General features: G+C 34.2%; 1 protein-coding gene across 6 annotated transcripts in view; it reads right to left on the reverse strand.

The window, feature by feature from the left end:
- Window positions 1-21,400, reverse strand: part of LOC149802616 (protein pangolin, isoforms A/H/I/S-like) — a 170,980-nt gene that overhangs the window by 52,829 nt on the left and 96,751 nt on the right. The window contains exon 1 of one of the 6 annotated variants that reach the window (XM_089951931.1): window positions 8,892-9,708. The exons of the other annotated variants lie outside the window; for them this stretch is intronic. Coding sequence (XP_089808057.1) covers window positions 8,892-9,146 — 255 coding nt within the window. The 5' untranslated portion in view covers window positions 9,147-9,708. Of the gene's footprint in view, window positions 1-8,891; window positions 9,709-21,400 lie in introns of those variants that run through there. 6 annotated transcript variants of the gene reach the window in all.

Here is a 21,400-nt window from a genome sequence, read left to right on the forward strand (position 1 = left end):
ATCAAAGAAAATGAGTACAGGGGCCCCAGTCCAGATCTGATAGAAATACCAACTAACACAGATTTTATGGCGGGTGTATGCTACAACATGAATCTCCCGACAAACTCTATTAGCATATAAAAACCTAAAAGTCTTTATTACTCTTTAAAAAAAAAACACTACTTTACTATCCTGGCAGGCAAAGATATTTACAAATTTCGTAATTAAATTCAGAAATCACCCGTGAGGGGAGCCTGATGAATGCAGAGTTAGATTAAACTAGCTAGCAAATGACCCCCACACATGGCTCACTGATAACAAAGCCTGGATGTAAATGGTCCTTTTCATGTCAGTCTTAATGCTGAATAAAGGTGAAAGATGCCATGACATAAGGGGATGTATCATATTATATCCCATCATATAAAATAACCACTGATACTAATGATGGAGAAATGGGGAAGAATGAAGTATAGAGAAACAGAAACCCTTTCAGTCTCCCCTAAGACTGTCTACAAAGAGTTCATATGAAATCTTCACAATGAGAAACAAGACCCTTCAGTATGGTGTGCATTTTAAACCCATTAACTGATAGAATCATTTCAATAGAAGCCATTTGCTCAAACTACATTTGAAATATTTATAGGTATAAAACTGAGTCTTTCATCTAGATTTTGCTTATAGTGTTTGAAACTTAATTTTATTTTCCTTTTGGGACAAATCTTTGGTTCCTCTTGATAACTGGTTTATACAAAATGCAAAAAATGAATGAAATGGTAAACCCCCTCTGGGAATAATTTTGTCATGTAATATTTCCTGAATAGCATCCCCACAGTGGGTCAACTAATTCACCAATGATTGATAATTTTGTTCCATTTAAAACATAAATCATTAACAATTCTCATTAGCACTGGACATGAATACAATGCCAAACATTAGCTAGCTATGACATGTCCATTACATCAATGAGATGTGCTAGAAGCACCAAAGATTTCTTTTATAATGATACATTCTCATAAATAATATATCAAGGGGATATTTCAAATAATATGCATTAGAAATAATACTCATAATTACTGACACAAAAAAGAATTATTAACAAACTACATGAAAAGCTACTGTGTCTACTTCTCAACATAGCAGAATGTCCTGCTTCATTTTTATATATACAGGAACTCCTAATTTTACAAATGGGACGTGTTTCTTGAAAGACATTTGTTAGACAAAAATTTGTTAAATGAAAATGAATTTCCCAATAATTAAACTAGGTGTACTGATGGATGACATGTCCATTAAGCCTTCAACGTTTTCATGCCTTTTCACAATATCTACCGTCACATCAAGATTTACGGACTCTCTGGACATCTTGCCTACATGTAGCACCAGCAGGTGAAGTTGATGAGTGTATGGAACTGATAATGAAGTGCAAGATATTTTGAGAATTTTTTTTTAAAAAAATGGCTAACTTTTTTAGTACAATACATAACGAACAATACAGTACATATACAAAGTCAGTGACTGGATGCGTGTGGGGGTGGTGGGCTTGGATGGCAATTTAAACTTTCCTGGCTAAGTAACAGTACTGAAAATTGATTACACATAATGAACAAGGGGGGCAACAATTTTTCAAATGCATCAATACGTAAGTTCATTAATTGAACATTCACAAAATGAAGAGTATTTAAGGTGTTATGGCATAATTTAAGGCATGAAAAAAACGTACCAAGAGATTTTCTAATGAATCTGCTAGTTAACGTTGGTATAAAAATTGTACTTGTCATAAAATACACCTTGGCACAAAAATGTATTTGTGATACAAGTTACCTTGGTATAAATTATTGTATTTGTGGTACTAGTTGCCTTGGTATAAATATTGTATTTGTGGTACTAGTTACCTTGGCATAAATATTGTACTTGTGTTTAGTTAACTTGGTATAAAAACTGTGTTTGTGATACTAGTTACCTTGGTATAAATATTGTATTTGTGTTTAGTTAGCTTGGTATAAAAATTGTAATTCTGGTACTAGTTACCATGGTATGAACATTGTATTTGTAGTACTGGTTACCTTGGTATAAAAAATGTATTTGATGTACTAGTTGCCATGGTATATAATTTTTATAAGTGGTACTAGTTATCATGGTATACAAATTTCATTTGTTGTACTAGTTACCATAATATAAAAATTGTATTTTGTAGTACTAGTTACCATAGTATAAACATTGTACTTCTGGTACTAGTTACCTTGGTATATAATTTTTTCTTGTGGTACTAGTTACCATGGTATGAACATTATACTTTTTGGTACTAGTTACCTTGGTATAAAATTTGTGGTACTGGTTACCATGATATGAACATTATATTTTGTGGCACTAGTTATTTTGGTATAAAAATTGTATTTGTGGTACTAGTTATATTTGTATAAAAAAAATTTTGTGGTACTAGTTACCATGATATAAACATTATATTTTGTGGTACACTAGTCACCTTAGTATAAAAATTGTATTTGTGGTACTAGTTGCCTTGGTATAAAAATTGTGGAACTAGTTACCATTGTATGAACACTGTATTTTGTGGTACCTTGGTATATAAATTTATTTGTGGTATTAGTTACTTTTGTACGAATAATGTATTTTGTGGTACTAGTTACCTTGGTATGAACATTGTATTTTGTGGCACTATTAAATTTTAAATTCAGATTAAAACTATTTTTACACATTTTGTTTTTAAATACATATGATCTATTTTAATGATAACTACAGCTGTCAAATTAACAATGTTTTAATTATAAGATTGTCATTAATGAACTAAATTATTTAATGTTGGTATGAACATTCTATTTTTTGGTACCAATTCAAATTTTAAATTCAAATCCAAACTATTTTTTTACACCTTTTTAAATTTTTTTTACCAATAAATGATCTATTTTGATCATAGGAATAACTAATTAACAATGTTTTAATTATAAGGTTTTCATTTATAAGCTAAATAAGTATTTAATTTCCACCAAATTTACATTGACTTTTCTATCCACAAAGCTCTTTTTGTGTATCCTGAAAACTTAATTGGTGATGTCTTGTTTTCATGCTTGAAATATAACTAATGCAACATGAATTTATTCTGCAAAATCTTGACTGTACCTAAAATGTACTTTGAACAAGGAGAAGCCATAGCAAGGCAGTGTAAATTATGCGTCTAATGAATCTTTCAATCTCTCATCTCATTTCAATATGCATATGTATGTAGGATAAGCATTTCACAGCATCAAGCACAATAGTAGCTATATAGCACCAAATAAAGGTAAATATTTTACAAATGTAAAAATAAAATAATTGCAAATAAGCTCTGTCAAAATAAATGATAATATGAAGTACAACATGATAAAATATAAAGTAAAGGTGTTCGAAATGTTTAAAGGCATATAAAATAAACAATATAGCTAACATGTAATACCCTTAAAACATCTGGTCATTTCCTTTGAGTAAAATTTCCACACGTCTTTAAGTAACGTAAAATGTAAAGTAAATCTGGTATTATGTCCACCATTAACCTATCAGATAAAGCATTGCATTTCGTGTTAGGGAGGGTTATCATTAGTAATGATATGTTCCAAATGAAGACTGTTTCTGTCAGCAGTTCAGTCAAGTAATTAGGTCAGGTTTATAGCTAGTTTTACAAAATTAAACGTAACAATGCTAATAAATGGCAAGAGATATTAAGCAAACTAAACCAATCTTGTAAATTTTTTTAGTAACGTTCAACATTTGATAAACAAATAAACTATTATGTGTAAGATAAACAACAATATAGGCTGTAACGTGTTTACAATGTCTTGTTTATGGGGAAGAATTGCTACAGAATTTAGAAACAGACTACACGGCAGGGAATTTCTGAGAATGCTGTTCTAATGGCAAGTTGACGCGTTGGGTAACAGACGATATTGTACATGTGGGACAACTTGCAAAATTGGAAACTTGGATTAAGATGCAGAGTTTTTTAAGGTAAACATTTCTCTCTTTTATATATTGTATTTATTTGTATGATTCTAAAAATACATAGTAAATAGCATTTTCTGGGTTACAGGTTTAAGAAGGTCATGGAGTGGGTCTTCATGCTGACATTTAGAAATCATATTTTCATATGCCTTTCGAGTCAAAATGTGGGATATTTTTGTACACTTTATGAATATCCCTTTTCTTAATTAAAGTACGATCATTCTTTCTTGATACAAAATGGATTTTTGATCCAGAATACCACATGATCTAATGTTTACAAAAATAATGTATCGTTGTGCAGAATTACCCGATGCACAGAACTGGCCAACATGGTGGTATATTTCATTCCTTCAAAATGATGGCACCTGCTTCCAAGACACATCTGAGTTGTAAGTGTATTGAAGTACCTTCATAAATACAGGAAGAATTATTTCAAGTAGCAATATGGCCTCCCCAAAAATACACAAGTTTCATTATTTTTACAAAAAGCCCATACCAGCCCCCAAAGAGTTCAGAACATGACATGAGGCTTGCCTGACAAAATGAATTAACCTACATGGTTGGATGGGGAGACCACACATGCTTGATGTTGGAATAATATATATAGAAGACAAGGAGATTTTACAGATACTGGGTGCAAAATGATTTTGACTCATTGACAAAATTAACCTTGCTTAATGGTGTTCCTGAATTACAGGTTCAATTTAACAGGGATATTGTGAAGCAGTGACATTCTGAACTGGGGTGTAGCCCATTGAAGACACTGGGAATTTTGCAAGCATTTTCCTCTCTGCAGGAGAACTGTGTTTCAAATATTTAACCTGAAGGAAAAGAATGTCTGACACGTCCTGTTTGTAAAGACTAGAATCTTGGAACTCATGGGAGCAAATTTTAGCCACTACTGAAGGGAAAATAGGTGTGACAGTTTGACAGTACTCTTCATACACTGACAGGAACATTTTGATATCTTTTACCCTAAAAAGATTTTCAACATACAACTGAATAATTTTTCATATTAAGATATGCTTAAAGAAAAGTAAGTTTTAACTTCAAAATTATTTTAGAAAAACTTGGGCATAAGGGTGTTATTCAACTTTCTGTTTATAAAATCCTTCAACTTGAAATTCCAAGCCCAGTGGTAATTAAATTCTTCAACATTTGCTTTCCATGATATATTAAATTTTAAATACTTATTATGACAGTCTTACCCAGCCAAAATTTAAACTTGCTCTTATAGGTGTGGCTAATTGGACCCAAACTTCTATCAATTATTGCTAAATAATTTGTTCTTAATCTTTCTTCTGCATGTACAAAAAAGTGCTCCAAGGAGACAGAAAGTGTGTGTGTGTGTGATTTACATTTTTAATGTAGTTTTAACAATATTTTAGTAATATCGCTACAATATCTGCAGTGTGACAGTTTATAGTGATATCTAGCACTGGGGCATCAGTCTTTGGTATGACTCGGCCAGGAATCAAACCCATGACCTCTTGCATCCAAGGCAGACTCTCTAACCACTAGGCCACCGGCATGGTGAGACAGAAAGTAGTTACATGTATGTTATAATGCCCACAGAACACCACAGCATTTTGGAGAGACTCTCTTGCACAACACCGCAGTTGTCTACTTCAAAGAATAATAATCATGATATATTTTCATAAAAATTATTAATCAATTTTCATTCTCCTCCTATATTAATTCAACAAGGACAGTTACAGTGATATCCACAGCTCAGAACATAGTGGGCCATAGTGATGGGGTAAAGGCCCAATTTCCTCTATCAAGTAGAGCGTCCGCCTCGGATGCAGGAGGTCGTGGGTTCGATCCCCAGCCGAGTCATACCAAAGACTTACAAACCTGGTACTAACAGCTGCCTCGCTTGGCGCTCAGCATTAAGGTTAGTGTTAGGACTGGTTGGCCTGGTGTTAGGATAATGTGACTGGGTGGTACTTCATGCTACATGTCTGCGGCATGATGCCTCAGTGCTAGACATCACTATAAACTGCCACACTGCAGACATCGTAGCGATGTGACTGAAATTTTTTTAAAGCTACATTAAAAATCCAAATCATACATACACATGCTCTATGAAGCAATGAAAAATTATGAAAAACAATGGACCTGGTCCATTTTGCATCTCTTACAACTCTTTGTAAACTGATGCCAGCCCATCCCAGGCAGATCTCTAATGGGCTAGCCACCATCTTTGTTGGTCTATAATCAAACTGACAATAGTTAAATACATAAACACTGAAATATTTTTCTGAAAAGGACAAAACTACTGCCTTTTACCTAATGAAATGTTTCAGCTAAATCTGAGGAAAAAGGAAACCAACTGGGTGCCTTCATTTTAAAGGCGAGTCAACAGTGTGTTCACAATAGGCCAAGCTGGTAATAATATGACAGATCAGAGATCTCAGGGTTGTCATACGTCCTCTTTTTTCTGGACATGTCCTCTTTGTGGTCCTTAAATCTCTATACAGATACTGATACAGATACAACCCTTTTCCGGAGTGTCTTCTTTTTTGAAAGTTCAAATATGGTAACCTCATTATACATAGCCTATTGTACTGATCTTTGCATGAACAACCAAATATATGAACTTGTTTAAGATTCTTCTATTGATGCCTGTGACCATATTCTAAAATGCAATAAGAAATAATCTTTAATTTTTTTAGGAATTTCGAAAGCTGACATCATCAATTAAAGCTTTCAAGTGATTTCTTGTGGACGTATGAATGTTTTACTTCTTCGATTCCATTGTTTTGGAATCTAGTTCTTTGCTGAAGTTCAACGTTCTTCTTTGAATTCCATCTTGGCTTTTGGGTTATGTACTAGCTTGTTCATTACAGCCATTATTAATGCAGTGATTTTAATTGCCTATACAGTTTAACCATGACAATGATATAAAGAAATTGGTTATCTATTGTTTCCACAAACTATTAGCAAAATGTTTCGATCTGCAAATGTAAATGGCTCTGTATTGTGGTCATGTGACCACAATCATGCAACTTGTGTTTGAAATATAAAATAGGGAAGTTACCTTAGTATGCAACCTGAATTTGTTTTATATTTTTCATTCAGAAATTTAATATTTAGTAGCATGCCAAGCTTATTCTCAGAAGGAAATGTTATGGGATATAGTAGATACAAATTTTGACAGACATTCACAAGTTTGCCATAAACAAATTGTGCCGTACATGGGGTTTCAGTACAGTGACCAGTGTAACTGGATTACTTGATGTATTGTTCATTTTCGTACAAATGACCATTACACAATTCAGGCATTTGATGACTGGTCTTAGTGAAGGTAAAACCATGCCTTGTTATTTTTATTGTTCCACAAATGGCACATTCAATCTCACTGCTGGACTTAGTGTCTCTTTTGCACCAATCCTACAATAGTGCATCCTGGCTGAAATACAGTTCAAGATATGATATGCAAACAAGACAATTTGTTGCATTTTACTGTAAGTATCCACTATGACATCACCTGTAAAAATCACTACAGAAAAAAGTCAACAGCAAGTCAGCACCAGAATTGAATCCACTGTTCACTTATTGGTGCTCCCATGAATAGATTAAACAAACTGCAATTCTAAATACAAGATACAAGAAAAATGTCTTTCTGAAATGCTGATTACCAAAAACATTGGGTTTGCTGATTGTTTCTGACACCTAATCAATTGACTAACCAATAAATCAATTTATCATGCCAGCTCTTCTACTGGACACTTTTTTTTACCAGCTTCAAACTTCTTCCAGTCATTATTTTCGTGCAGTCCAAGAAACTTCTTAGGGGCAATGTTTTATGCAATCGAAGCTAATGTTCATAATAATTTTTAATTTAAATTCTGAAGTTTGTTTTCTTGATCCAATTCTTTGCAAGGGACATAAAATGTTACTTGACCTGCAAGTTATTTGTTAAATTAATCCCCAGCAAAACACCTCTTAACTCTGGAAATCACCAGAGTACGATGGACTACAAATGAAGATTAAAATGTTCATAATGCACAACTTAACATTTTTAAAAACAATATTGTCCCCAGTTAAAATACTGATAAATATTTACGAAAAAAGATAAATGATCAAGTTATAGAGCCTGAAAACATGTCTGGTACAATGTGAATAACAGTAGTCTTCAACTACAAAGAACAATTGGAACATACAAGTATATGCAATGATCTCAAAAATGGATTTACACATGGAAGATGAGGAGATAATTATAGACAGATGGACTTTTCCCCCCAGGCTGCCAACCAGTGGTCATCCACAAGTGTTGATTAATCAATCTGCAAATCTGATTGATGGGTACTTGTCTAGACAAATTAGATTATTAGTGGCTCATGTCCCCAGCACAAATTAAGTGACCCCTACAGTGATTTCAAAAATGCCTGTTAATATCTCCTGAGGGGAGGCTAGTGTCCAATTTACTTTTCAAGGCTACCTCTCCCAAACATAGGCTCCAACTGTCTGGTATAAAATGGTAGTCAAACTTACCCTTTTGAGTATGAGGGGTTCTGCATAGATTGCTCCTCAAAATGACATATGCAGTCTGGTGGAATTTCACCCGTGACGGGTTTTGATTCACATTACAAACAAAAATTCTATTTGGGCTAGCTAGCTCATCCCTCGTCACATCCTTTTTACATCCTCCCAAATCACAACACAGTAGGGCTAAAGGAACTTAAATATGTAATCTAGCTTCCTAGCTTGTTCTCTTTAAAATCAATGAAGTCGACCAAATTGTTGGATATATGGTTAAGATTACCAGTAACATGCAAGAAATGGTTTCCATCATGGAATCTTATTAACATGAACGTCTGACAAATTCTGGTTTTTAACGTAAGATATCTCAGTAAACAACAAGAAAAATAATGGTGACAATGTGCGCATTTTTAGTTCAAATTTGTACTACTTACATTTAATCGGTGTTCCAAAGCACAACCAAGAAGACAAGTCTCTGGCCAAATACAGACAGGCATTTTGGTTCGTATCAAGAGCCAATCACGGTCACGTTCAAATGCCACAGGAACACAAGAAGAACACGTTGATGCTGCAACTGCTGCTGCTTCGCATTCCTTACAACCAGCAACAGCTGAAGTGGGTGGCGATACAGTTCCCAACATCATGCAGTTTAATGTGCATACTTGAGCATAATCAGATGAAATGTGCATTCACGTTTGATACTAATGTAAAAAGTCCATGATGCAAGGTGCGAAATAACACCTCAGGTAAAATCATCCAAATACACAATATGGTAGAATAGACAATCAATATCAGCTTTAGACAATAAATCCCAAGAGTCACAATTCACGCCATTAATCTTGATTATGGAACACAAAAGACGAAGACATAAAGTTACAGAATTTCTTATTTTTTCAGAATAAAATCAATTTATGCAAGATGAATCAGGAATTTCTGTTCATCAAGTTATTTTCTAATTTCAAGGTAGTAATTTATATTGAAGAAATGTCACATTGGTAAGGAATGTTTTATAGGCAAATCCTCACAACATCAAAGAATAAGTGACAGAGAGTCCGAGACCCTCATCTCTAAAACTTTTCCAGCAGTGCACTGATACATGCTAACCTATCCAATATGAGGTGCCTGCCCTCAGGTATTATAGTAGTAATAGTGAGTAAAACAGAATGCTTAACAGTCTATTGCACCACTTCCAGAAAGCAAATCCAACTGGGTAATAAGAAAGACCCAGTCCATGCTAGGGCTGTCTGTCAGTCAATCACACAGCCAGTCCGCTCCCTCATTCATTCATACTGAGAGGGGAATGGAATGGGAAACCAACCAACCAGCCACAGTCCTAGACTGGTGTAGTGTTGTAATTTTCAGTGCTATCATGGTTAACTGGTTTAACTGCTTGACCCTGACCCCAACTGACGGCTGAGCTCGTATATCATGCCAGTTGCTAAGCTGTGACACTTGACAGATTGATAGTGCAGTACTGGGCTTAACAGACACATGGCAGGTACCCAATTGTTAACAATGATTGGGATGAGCTCAGAGGTATGAAGGATCCTCAATGGGACCTATTAGGTGTGATCATTGCTAGATAATTCCCAAATAATAGATTAACCCATAAATTCCAGTACAGGTTCCGCCCACTGTGTATACACCTGTTTACAGGGGAAGGGGGAGTTCTATACACACCCAGTCTGCAGAAGCCTAACAATTATCTACCACTGATTTCGCACTCTTTAATTAGCGAAGACAATGTCTTTAAATAACAATCTACCAGCAATAATATCCAGGTTTAAAATGCAATGTGTATTTACTGAAGTGAGTGGAAAAAAGGGAAAAACAAGTGTCAGTTTAAGTGACAGTCAAATTATTTATACAGTCTAGCCCTGCTGATCTAATACATATTTGTTGCCATTTAGGATAACTTTGCGTCTGAAATTTTGGAGTATTTACTTCATTTAAATTCTTTTTTTTAACACATCTTAAGATCCAAGCAATCCAAAATCACTTCAAAATGTATTGATTGGTGTGCATTTTCTTGTGCTACTGGTAGATGAATGTCCCAAATTAAATCATTACTACATAACCACAAAATTTTCATAAATAATAACAGAGTATTTACTAATCCATCAAATTTACACAGGTTGAAGATCATCAAGTCTTGTTATCTAATATGCAAAGAAAAGTGTAGTGTATGTACTCACAAGTCAAACTGCAAACAACAATGGTCCTGATCTGCCACAGCATAATGTGCCTGCAGATCAGAGTCCCTGTTGCTTGTTCTCCTGATCAGTAAAAACAATCTGCACAAACCCAAATCTGCCGGCATATTATGCAACAGCAGATCTCGGTCTGTGCAGTATGCAGTTGGACTTGACTTACAAGCAAGTATATATGGTATGTTCTTGAGCAAATATTTTCTGTAACCTTGTGACATCGCTTTTCTGCAACAGAAAACCTGTGTGGCCAAATTTTATGCCAGAATGTAAATGACTAATGATTTCCAATAATCTCACACGCTTTCATGGACTTTACCATTTTCTTTCACAGGACTATTATTGTGACTATTAAAAATGTAACAGTATTTTTTTTAAATTTATTATTTAATACATGACAGATGCCATTTTACGTCTTCCCAATACATTAATACACTTAACACGTGATGTCATGTCAATAAAAAAAACATACAACAATTATGCCATTTCAAAGGATTGATTTTACATTGCTTTTGATCATACTACTATAGACCCAACAGAACCCCATTTCACTGCACAAATTTAAGGCCCCATGAAAATGCTTTTTTTTGGTGCAAAACAAAAGAAATTGATACCCATAAAATGTCTGAATTTACAGCAATCAAATTATGGTACATATGTCAATAAATATTTACATGACTGGTAGTAAACTGTTATCAATGATACACAACTAATCGATGGACAAATGAAGACAGATTAACCAGACAAGTACAGATAAGCTATGGTTTTAAAATACAGCAAACTTAAGTTATCTGAACCTCTGCATGTGATGAAAATGGTTTTGAAAATAAGGAGCTCTGAGATCCAATTCTATATTTGTTTGTATTTAATTCCTTCAACCAGTCCTTTGAACTCGTTATATACAATGTATATATAGTGTCAATGCCTCCTCTACAGAATAGTCAGATATTTTGAACTCGTTATATACAATGTATATATAGTGTCAATGCCTCCTCTACAGAATAGTCAGATATTCTGAACTCGTTATATACAATGTATATATAGTGTCAATGCCTCCTCTACAGAATAGTCAGATATTTTGAACTCGTTATATACAATGTATATATAGTGTCAATGCCTCCTCTACAGAATAGTCGATATTTTGAACTCGTTATATACAATGTATATATAGTGTCAATGCCTCCTCTACAGAATAGTAAGATATTTTGAACTCGTTATATACAATGTATATATAATGTCAATGCCTCCTCTACAGAATAGTCAGATATTTTGAACTCGTTATATACAATGTATATATAGTGTCAATGCCTCCTCTACAGAATAGTCGATATTTTGAACTCGTTATATACAATGTATATATAGTGTCAATGCCTCCTCTACAGAACAGTAAGATATTTTGAACTCGTTATATACAATGTATATATAGTGTCAATACCTCCTCTACAGAATAGTCGATATTTTGAACTCGTTATATACAATGTATATATAGTGTCAATGCCTCCTCTACAGAATAGTCAGATATTTTGAACTCGTTATATACAATGTATATATAGTGTCAATGCCTCCTCTACAGGATAGTCGATATTTTGAACTCGTTATATACAATGTATATGTAGTGTCAATGCCTCCTCTACACAATAGTCATATTTTGAACTCGTTATATACAATGTATATATATAGTGTCAATAGCTCCTCTACACAATAGTCAGATATTTTGGTCCCAACAAGTATATATTGGACACCTTTAAACATTTTTTAAGAAAAAAAAAATTTGGTTCCCAATGATAGCCATTTTAGGAAAGTTTCATTGTTTAAGAATGTTCTGGAGACACTAGGTAAAGTACTGGTTCAGACGAAATGAATATTTTGATAAGCAAAGCCCGATGAATGAGACTCCACTGAAAACCAGAGGGCTTAAAGTAGCAACAAAAAGGCACTTTAAGGGAACTGTGATAAAATAACTGCTACTGTTAAATAAGTACTGAAGTAAGAGTACACAAGTATCACAACAGCCTATTTTTATGACTGACTGACTGACATGCTCATTAAAAAATAAAACAGACCAAAGAGGAAGAAAGATATATAAAAAAACCTTTTAAAACTGAGCATGTTTCTCCAAGTCTATAAAAATGTGTAGATTTAAATGATCAAATTTAGCAGCCTGGAAATAGTTTTTTCAGTGTTCCCACCTAATAAATCAATTCTGATGAACACAATCATGACATTAGAGTGCACAAAATCTAACAGAAAATAACTTGTGCTCATCTAAGACACCAAAATAATTTACCAACACTCACATTAAAGTATATACGGCATAGTATTTACACAGACAATGTTTGGCGATTGAAAAAGAACTCCCATGTCATAGATAGTATCATAATTTTCAGCAAATAAATATCTCATTGTTAATGATCTACATTAAGAGAATTATTATTTTGTGCATATTTCTTATAGCCTCCATCTTGTTTCAGGAAAATATGGGTTGAGCAAGAGTATAACATCGGCACCCTTTTCACTGGGGATAAACTAGGTTATGTGATGAATGTGTACGTATGTGTGTGAAGTTGCATACCAATGGTTTAGGAGCAGTACTAGACAAATGAATGGACTATAGACAAAAGGGCATCCATCCATCCATCCCATATGCTCTTCTGGCCTGGCTGGTAAAAATAGCAGTCAAAAACATTGGATTTAATAATGCACATCATAAAAAAAAAGTTGTATGCACAAGTTTTTCCCATACAAAGTGCTGGGTCATCACTACTTTTAATCTTCCTTAATTAACAATTTTTGTCAAAAATTATTTCTTGCACAATTAGGGTTTATAGAATGTGCAACTGCAAAATTTGCACTTATTCTCATGTTCAGATTTTCAGAAGATGCAACCAACCCCATTTTTTAATTGGGAGTGGGGTGCTTCCTTTCTAAATTTTCACTTTTACACCAGACCATGTATATGACCATTTTGTTTTGTGTACCAAATCTCACTTTCCAGATTTCCTTTGCAAATTATGATACAAACAAAATACACATTCTAGTGGATAAAAGAAATACATCAACCAGTAAACTATTCTTTAAAATATTCAACTCTCCAACCTGACATGGTGACACAGTCTTGAAACTTCAATAAAAGTGTTAAGAAATGTATTAGTCATATCAAATATCAGTACAAGGTTCAATTTCTTTATAAACATAAACCAAGCTAGAATTTCATGTGTATTGCTGGAGGGTTCACACATATATGGCACAATTTAAATTTAATGTGTCCCCAAAAATATGAAAAACACCTTTTTTTAGTCTTCTAAGTTCTTATTTTTATAGAAAATAATCAGTAGATTTTAATAATACAGACATATTTGTGCATATTCACAAGATCAACTTTTTAAATTAAAAGAAAATGTATTTTATTTCATTTTCTTTTTTGTAATAATCTTGTTGAATCCAAATAAAGTAAACTTATCACAATATTTAGCTATGCTGGAAAAAATAGCTATGAACAACACTTTATCTGTCTCACAAAAGAACAGAGTAATCCTAGTTTGAACATTGTGGACTCCTTTAAAGAGTCTTGCATGAATTATGTCCCTTTGACCATCATACCAAAACCTGTAAAATGCTATCAAGTCATTAAATTTATAAAAAAAAAGAAAAAAAGATGCAGGGTTGATCTGTTTGTAAACCAACAAGTTTCTTTTCACTCAATAATGTTAAAATGAAAAACATACCTGTAGCATAATGATTCCTTCCTTAATTAGTTATTATGAATGAGAACATATAATGGATAATTCCACTGAACTTTGAAAACTATTTACATGTTGATGATCACTGTAACAGATCTTTCTCATTTCACACTGCATATATTTACTAACATCAATACACGAGCAGTTGCTGTAATAAAAGGTAAATAATGATCCTATCAAATTTTGAAAACTTTGAAGTCAGCGATCATCATGCCCTGATTGGTAATATAGACTCCTTTCTGTCAGATGGTTTGTAATCTTGCATACAAAACAAGCAGTTCGTAAAACAATCTTCCCTTCACAAATTAAGAACCGGTGGTAAAAACAGCCCACATTTTTCATTAATTACAGTAATTTATAATCATTCATCTGAAATTAACTCCCTCCGAGTGATGATTGCTTTTGAAGTAACAACTTCTAAGGAGAAAGAAGCATTAAAGGAGTAATTAGCATTTGATGGTTGAAGCAGCAATTGTAAACTCTAGTCCTGCACTGATCTTTTTTCACAAGAAAATATCTGATATATTGCTTCGGTGTACCATATATACTCGCTTATAAGTCGACCCAAACTGCAAACAATAAAGATCCAGATCTGCCGTAGCAAAAGGCACCCAGATCCAAGTCTATGTTGTTTGTTCCACTGAACAAACTAAACAGACCCAGATCTGCCAGCACATAAGCACATTATGAAATGTGTAGTTTGCAGTTGTTCTCATCTTCGGAGTATGTATGGTACATAAAGGTAGATGCCTTATTCTCTGTGATATCAATTCTTTCATTTTCAAATAAATTTTGATGTTCCATGATCAACTTACAGCCTGAAAAATGAGGTGCATCCACAAGTGCTTTAAAGTAGTTCAACATACCTGATACTGTATACACTCGCTTTTAAGTCCAGACAAACTGCTAACATCAAAGATCCTTATCTGCCATAGCATAAAGCACCTGCAGATCAGGGTCTATTATCTTTGTTCTACTTTATTACCCCTAACAAAATGAACAGACCCAGATCCGCTGGTGCATTATGCAACAGCAGATCTGGGTCATGGTTTGCAGTTGGACCTCCACTTATAATGGAGTATATATGGTAACTACCAAGAAACCACTTGTTTGCACTATATACTTTGAAAATTCAGTTGGATCACTTTCCCTTTTCACTCCTACAGTTCTGTTTAATTCAATTAAAGGAGCTATAATGGCTCAGAAGTTAGCATGCCAGTTCCACAACCAATATGTTGCAGGTTAGAATCCTACTATTGGATCAGCCCAGGTCAGCTTCCATGGCATGTTCTAGGGCAAGGAACTTGACTCAATTTGCCTCAGTACTAAATAACCTACTTGAACAACAAAAATTTTAAAGCTCTGATTGCACATTCACAGAACATCCCATGTTTAAATTTTGTTGCAACATGAAAATTTAATAAAGCAATTTCTTGATTTAGCCACTTCTGATCTCCTGCCATTTACAAACCACAGGTTTGATACAATTAACTTCATGTACTTAGAAATGAACAATTTCTCCAACTCTTAAACAAATTCATACTCATGGCTGAGCAAATCTATGAAAGCTAGTTCTGGTTTGTGCATAAGTCCAGAGTTGGTGTAGAGTCTATGCTAGAAATTAAAATTGGGGCAGCAGCAGCAGCAAAGCGGGGGAGGGGGAAGAGATGATGATTTCTGCATACATTTACATTTTATCTCCTAATTCTTCAATCTTGATGATCCCATAAACCTAACTATGGCACCATTTCAAGTTTTAGGACTATTTTTTAGAATACCTTGTTCAGTTGATGAAAAATAAAGTGCATTAAAATAGAACAAATTAAAATACACCAAGTTTATTCATTTTTAAATACTTACTGTATACGCTCACATACAAGTCGGATCCATCTGCAAACTGCATACACCAAGGTCTGCCAATGCATACACCACATGCCTGGTGATCTGAGTCATTGCCATTTGTTAGAGTAATCAGTAGAACAAACAGCACAGACTCGGATCTCCTCCCGCAGAATGCAATGGCAGATCATGGTTCAGGTTGTCAAAAGTTGTACCTGATATGTAAGCAAGTATACACAGTACCAAGACAAAAACAAAAACCCAAATCTGATATCTGTGTAAATCAGCCATTTGTCTTGAAAGTCCACTTTTCTTTTTCCTATTAAAAAATAAATGACTTGTACAATTTTGTTTCTTTCTTTAAGTGACCCTAATAGTCAAATCTGTCAGAAGTTATGTTTTTTTATCTTTTCAATATAATTAAAAATTAACTTGCACAAAGAATTTGTATGTTTTTGTAGAATGATGAAGAAATATGCAACTTTAATCCTTACTTTATTTAGACAATCATTTTTGACATATTTTTCAAAATTTAATTCAATGTTTAGAAATAAAAATTAATTATTTTTTTAAAAATAGTACAGAAGCACTGGAAAGATTATTTAGAGCAAAAGCAATAGGAAAAATGTGCCTTGTCCAGAAAAGCATCCTTGCAGCCAACCTGGTCTGGTATGGGAAAGATTTAAACCCATAACCCACTAATTATGAGTCTGGCTCACTATTCACTATACCATCATGGCTCTCCCATAATGTTAAAATGACCCTTATAAAGAATGCTGGTAGAAACTGCAATAGAAAAAGAGCAAGACATTTCACCGACTTTCATCTATCATAAAGATTTTATTTGAATGACACACAAATATAAACAGGCATGAAGGAACTATACCATTTTTTTCAAAAATCAAATCAAATTTATGTCACTTGTTATTAAAGCAATGCACAGAAGACATAAAAAAAGTGGGTAGGGGAGAAGTTAATTTTAAAATCACTGTGAATTTACCTCGATAAACTATTACAACACTGATTTAATGGCATAAGCAGTGATGTTCTGCATGTAATTTTTAGATGGTGCCTATTACACTGGCTTATCAGAAATATCTGTGCATTAAATTTCACTCACAGTCAATCTATACAATAAATTCATGTGCTGATGCCAATATTCAAGATAAGGGTATTCCCACATATGCAAAACTCTCTATCTTCCTGACAAATTCAATGTATTCTGAAGGTCAAAACAGCTGGGAAAATAAAGTATATTGATAAGGTTTTGCCCAGTCATTAATTTCAAGACAAATTTTACTGTTCCCAGTCTCAAAAAGCCAGATCTCAAACATTTTAAGTAGTCTGCTGACTGATGACTTCTACCTAAACACTTGAAAAGTCAGAACAAATGGGGATGGGGTGTTGGTGGGTTCTGTTTTTACAACAACAAAAAATTAAACATTATTTTTACTTTTATATATACATGTCTTCCAAAATGATATAAAAATAACCAAAACAGAAAGCCATAAGCATCATATAAGGAAACTTTAAAATTTATTCTAAAGTCACTTGCTGTATAAATGTTACCGGCATCTTTTCTTCTTTAACTCATGATGGGGTTTATAGCGCTTTATCTTGGATATGTTGTACAAATCTGAGCCATGTCCAAAGTACACCAGTCATGTTGGCATGCATGACACTTTATCCAACAGCTAATAGAGTAGATCATATTTTAAACACACCCAATATTCTTTGAATTTTTAAGTTCTTGTTGTTCTTGCAATGTTGCAAAAATGGGGGGGGGAAACAAATTGGAAGTACACAATATTATCCTACTGGTATAGTCTAACAAAACCTGAAATGCAATATACCATCTGAATTGTAAATAATTAAAATCTGCAGCTGAAAAAAATTTCATGATAAAATAATACAAACTCAGATTTTTTTTCTTATTTTCTAAAATTAAATCTTTACTTTTAAATTTACAATGAACATATTGAGGTTTCCTTTAAAAAAATTTAGCAATTCAAACCACAGTCAAGCTGAGGGATAAATTACAAAATACACCATGAAGTATGTGCCTCCATTTATATCGCAATATATTTTCTCTTTACCTAAATGTGAACTAAACCTGCAAGGAAGCCATAGTAACTCAGCTGGTAGTCCATCAAACTCATGAACTAAAGGTGGAAAGTTCGAAACCCATCCAGTTCAGTCTGGGTCATTTGCTTCAGTGTTTCCTTTGGAAAGGCATTTAGCTAGAACTTCCTCTGCATCATTTACCCAACAACATGGTATCACAATGGACCAAATAGAAAGTATGAGAAGTCTTTCAGTGAAAACCCTTTGCTCATAAGAGCATCCATTCAGGAGGAATTTTCATTTCAATATTTTGAAGACGGCAACCATAGCTGCCATACTGGGCATGCAAGCAGCAGCATTTTCATTTAGAACCAAGTAGAAACCACAAGACGTTTTGTAGCAAAAACTGTTGATGTGACCCTCCAGTCAGAAGCCATTGGTATAACAAGATTTTCAAGATGGCCACAATGTTGGCCACACTGGAAGTCAGATCAGCACCATCTTCATTTTGGGCCAAGTAGACATCATTAGAAGTCTTCCACAGTAAGCCCCATGATGATGTGACCATCTACTCAGAAGTAGTGATAACAAGATTTTAAAAATGTTTCAACAGTGTAATTTTCATCAGAACCAAGTTGGTTTTGGGATGAACATGTCAATCAAGTTTCACAGTGAGCCTCCTAGTAGGTTAGGAGATCCTACAAGTAGTTTAGGAGCAGCAGCATAATAAATTTGTACTAAAAGACACATGGACATCAGATGGCTGACAAAAACAGGACATCCCATAAGCTTTTCTGGTCTATGACTAGTGGAGATTTTTTTTAAAAAAAGGCCAGAACTAGTATTATCAGCATCAAAACTGTTTCTATCAAAATAAGAAAAAGCAAGGGCCCTGCAGAACAACACATCTCACATTTCTGGCCTCAGTGCAACACCTTTCTGTTTGTTATTGTAAGTGAATTCACTTTTCATGCCAAATAATTGTATATAAACTTTCAGGTGGGGCTATTACAGTTTCTAAGTTATGACCCAGGGGCAAGTCCCTTGGGGGTAGTGAGCAACCCATGGGTTCAAAGAGAGCACATATATGGTTACAGGGAAATGATTTCAATGTTTTCCATGTTTTTACTGAACAAAATATATGGACATCACAAACTGATTCTTTTTGTAAAGCCAATTAAGTGTACAAATTCATTTTTCATATACATGTAAAGCCAAGTGCATATATCCTTTAAAGGCAGGGGAAATTGACAGTTTTTAAGTTATGACCCAGGAGCACCTCCCCAAGGGGCATGGAGAGGCCATGTGGGTACTGTAAGATGCTTAAATGACTTGGAATGTTCATGCCTTTATAGTGAATATATTAGTTACAGCATAAGGATCTAGACGGTTTCCAAGTTGTAATTGGGGGTGTGTGTGGGTGCAGGAGGGGTTAAGGGCAAACTGCAGCATGACTCGAGGCAATGCTAGTTGACAATAGTTAACAACTTGTGCAATATTTCAAAGACATATTCCAACCTAGGCATGGATCATAGCAAATGTACATTGAACTCCTTCAAACTATGAAGAAATTATGTGATCTCTGACCTTAGCCATCCCTTCCTGCCACTGGGATTGGATTCACTTTGATGGGAAAAACAAAAACAAACAATGCCTACTCCTTAAACATGAAGTGCAAGTTTCACACATTCCTAAAGTGCAAGTTTCACACATTCCTACTTTGGTAGTAGTGCTGCAGTTACGAGATTGCAACACAATATTAACACCAATGACCACAAAGCTGATGCCAATGAATGCCATCATGCTAGCTAGGTCTTGCAATTTTCTCCATTAAAGTTGAGTCAAAAATTTAAGTTTAAAAAAAAATGTACCTTGAAATATACACCGTGAACTTTTGTATCCAACTGTTTTAGTCTGGCTTTTTTGGTGCAGAATTAAAAAAGTGATATAATTTTTCACTTGCTGAGGGAGAATTATGTTCATATACAATCTTTGTACATTTTGTTAAGGACAATTTACTGGCAAGAGATAGTGTTCTGAGGGACCCCATTTTGAATGACACAAACTATGTATGGGTTAGGTCGTCATGCAAGTTATCAACTAGGAAACAAGAAAACAAAAGATGTTAGTATGCAACAAGATGGGAAACATTTCTGAGTACAATCCATGAAACTATTCCCTGAAGAAAAAAAATCCCAAAGAAACCATTAATGTTGCTTTACAGTCACAAACCAAACACAAAGTCGGGGCTGCAGATTCCTTCCCAGCCAATAAAATATTATGTGATTAAAGTAAAGTTCCGTCTGATTGGCTGAAAATCTCGTGCTAAATGTAAATAATTTCGTGATCTCTGTGCCGCATTGATTTTCCACTAGTTTTGTATTTGATTTGGACAGCAAACTTCATCATTTAAACTCCGATTATTTGAAATTAGTTATCCAATATTATATTCCTCATGATTAATATGACTGAATTGGTTTGATGTTTTAAAGCACAGTAACACATAAAGGTTATTTAGTGCTGGGGAAATTGGAGTAAACTGCCTTGCTCTGGGACACACAACAGTAGCCAACTCAGGATGATCCAATAAAAGGATTCAAACCCACAACCCTCTAGTCATGAATCTGATACATCAACTACTGAACTACCAAGGTTTCTCCATTAATAATAAAGTTACTTGTACAAATTTTGTATTTTAAACTCCTATAATCCAGACTAATTAAAGTCCCAATGAACTGGATTACCAAGACCCTGCCGTACTTAACCATCAAATATTGGAGTAGTTTCTACTACAGTTTGAAATCTTCTGATGTATGTACTTGCTTATATATCGAGTCCAATTGTTCCAGCAGATCTGGGTCTTTGCAGTTTGACATAAGTAATCAGTAGAACAAACAACACAGACCCTAATCTGCATGTGCATCATGCTATGGTGGATTATGATCTTTGTTGTTTGCAGTTTGAATTGACATGCAAGCGAGAACATACGATATGCATAATGTACAACTAATGGGTCATTAAATAGCCGAACAGAATCTTAAAATTACTTGTACAGCAAAATTTCAATTAATCATCAATACACTTGCATTTTTA

Source organism: Sinohyriopsis cumingii, chromosome 3 (assembly GCF_028554795.1).
Source record: "Sinohyriopsis cumingii isolate HCF-2022 chromosome 3, ASM2855479v2, whole genome shotgun sequence".
Taxonomy (NCBI): Eukaryota; Metazoa; Mollusca; class Bivalvia; order Unionida; family Unionidae; genus Sinohyriopsis; species Sinohyriopsis cumingii.